At 45.4% G+C, this 2,314-nt stretch overlaps 1 protein-coding gene across 1 annotated transcript in view; it reads left to right on the top strand.

The window, feature by feature from the left end:
* The first annotated feature begins 1,084 nt into the window (after positions 1–1,084).
* Positions 1,085–2,314, top strand: part of GDF3 (growth differentiation factor 3) — a 4,055-nt gene continuing 2,825 nt past the window's right edge. The window contains exon 1 of the mRNA XM_017512296.2: positions 1,085–1,407. Coding sequence (XP_017367785.1) covers positions 1,140–1,407 — 268 coding nt within the window. The 5' untranslated portion in view covers positions 1,085–1,139. The remainder of the gene's footprint in view (positions 1,408–2,314) is intronic.

Below are 2,314 nucleotides of genomic sequence, written 5' to 3'. Positions count from 1 at the left end.
GCCTCAGCCTCCTATGTAGCTGGGATTACAGGCACGTGCCACCATGCCCAGCTAATTTTTTGTAGTTTTAGTAGAGACGGGGTTTCACCATGTTGACCAGGGTGGTCTCGATCTCTTGACCTTGTGATCCACCCGCCTCGGCCTCCCAAAGTGCTGGGATTACAGGCTTGAGCCACCGCGCCCGGCTAGTCTCATAGTGTTTTAAGAAAGTTTATGAATTTGTGTTGGGGTGCATTCAAAGCCATCCTGTGCCGCCTGTGGTCCTCGGGCCGGGCAGCAGGTTGGACAAGCTTGGTGTAAGCAGATGACGAATTATAAGTCTATGAATTATTATTATTATTTTTTTGAGACAGAGTTTCGCTCTTGTTACCCAGGCTGGAGTGCAATGGCGCGATCTTGGCTCACCGCAACCTCTGCCTCCTGGGTTCAGGCAATTCTCCTGCCTCAGCCTCCTGAGTAGCTGGGATTACAGGCACGCACCACCATGCCCAGCTAATTTTTTGCAGTTTTAGTAGAGACGGGGTTTCACCATGTTGATCAGGATGGTCTCGATCTCTTGACCTTGTGATCCACCCGCCTCGGCCTCCCACAGTGCTGGGATTGCAGGCTTGAGCCACCGCGCCCGGCCGTATTTTTTAATTTTAATTTTTTTTTTTAAGATGGGGTTTCACCATGTTGGTCAGGCTGGTCTTGAACTCCCAATCTCAGGTGATCTGCCGACCTTGGCCCCCAAAGTGCTTGGATTTACAGGCGTGAGCCACCGTGCCCGGTCCAAGTCTATGAATTATTCACTACTGTGTTCCTAGCACCAGTCTCGGCACCTTGCACATAATAGATGCTTAATAACTGTCTGTTAAATGAATAAATGTCTCCTTTTCACTCTGTCTGCTGCTGACAACCTCACATTGCTGTAGAGTTTATGTCCATGCATTGGCGATCTTTGTGAACTTTTTCCTGGAAGAGTAGAGCAAGAGAAGAGAGAAAAAAAAAATTCGGTCTTCACATCCAATGGCCTTTGAGGAGCTGGGAAGAGGGCAATTCACACTTGATTATCTTACATCAGATAAATTAGCAGCACCTGAATTGCTGGGCAGTCTGGCAGTGGAGCTCTCCCCGGCCTGACAGCTGTCCTGGAGGCCATGGTTCCTTTCTTGCCAGATTTGGCTTTTAGCTTCCTGCTAACTCTGGCTTTGGGCCAGGCAGTCCAATTTCAAGAATATGTCTTTCTCCAATTTCTGGACTTAGATAAGGCACCTTCACCCCAGAAGTTTCAACCTGTGCCTTATATCCTGAAGAAAATTTTCCTGGATCGCGAAGCAGCAGCGACGACTGGGGTCTCCCAAGACTTATGCTACGTAAAGGAGCTGGGCGTCCGTGGGAATGTACTTCGTGTTCTCCCAGACCAAGGTAAGGAAATGCGACTGTTTTCCAGAGAATCATCTGAAATGATCTGAAGAAAGGAAAGGACAATAGGAAATGACAATTACTGATGGCCTTTGTGCTGGTATTTTTTTTATTTTATCTCATTTAATTCCAGCACACGATCCTGAAAGGAAGGTAGATATTCTTATCAAGTTTCTAACAATAAGGAAATTAGGCTCAGACAGTAGGTAACCTGTAATCTATTCAAGATCATATAGCTAGTTCGAGAACAAAGTCACGATTCGAAATAGGTTTTTGTTTTCTGAATCAACTGCTCTGTGCTTCAGTTAAGATGAAAGAAGCCAGGGAAGAATCAGAGCTCAGTCTCCCACTCTTCAGCCCATGTCTACACATCCTGCTGTCTTCCGTGTAGCAGGCAGGGTATGGAAATTTTGAGGTTGGTTTTCCTGTGAATTCTGCTTCCCTTATTTGCACCTCCTGGCAAAGGTTATTCTTGATTTGTGAATACAGAACAATAATATATACAATTGTTATATTCTTTATAAAAGGATACCAGTGAGTGGCATCCAAGAGTTTCCCAAACCGACCACCCACCAAATAACCTAGGTCTTCCATTAACGGCAGATCCTCCAACCCCGTTCCTGCCCCTCATTCTCCCCACCCAATTCTTATTCAAAGTCTGAAATGGGTGTTGAGAATCTGCATGTCTATACAACCTCCCAGGTGTTTCAGATGCAGAATTTAGAGCCTTGGTTAGTTTTACAGCAACTGGAGAGAAGATTTAAATACTTATTTGTCCAAGAAGCACTTATTGGATACCTATGGTGAGCTAGGAACTGTGTATGACCTTGAGAATATGAGACAAAGTTTGCCTTTTTTTTTTTTTTTTTGAGAGTCTCGCATTGTCTCCTAGGTTGGAGTAGAGTGGCAT

Source organism: Cebus imitator, unplaced genomic scaffold (assembly GCF_001604975.1).
Source record: "Cebus imitator isolate Cc_AM_T3 unplaced genomic scaffold, Cebus_imitator-1.0 Scaffold469, whole genome shotgun sequence".
NCBI lineage: Eukaryota > Metazoa > Chordata > Mammalia > Primates > Cebidae > Cebus > Cebus imitator.
Note: the sequence above shows the minus strand (reverse complement) of the source record. Positions and strands in the feature narration are given on the sequence as shown.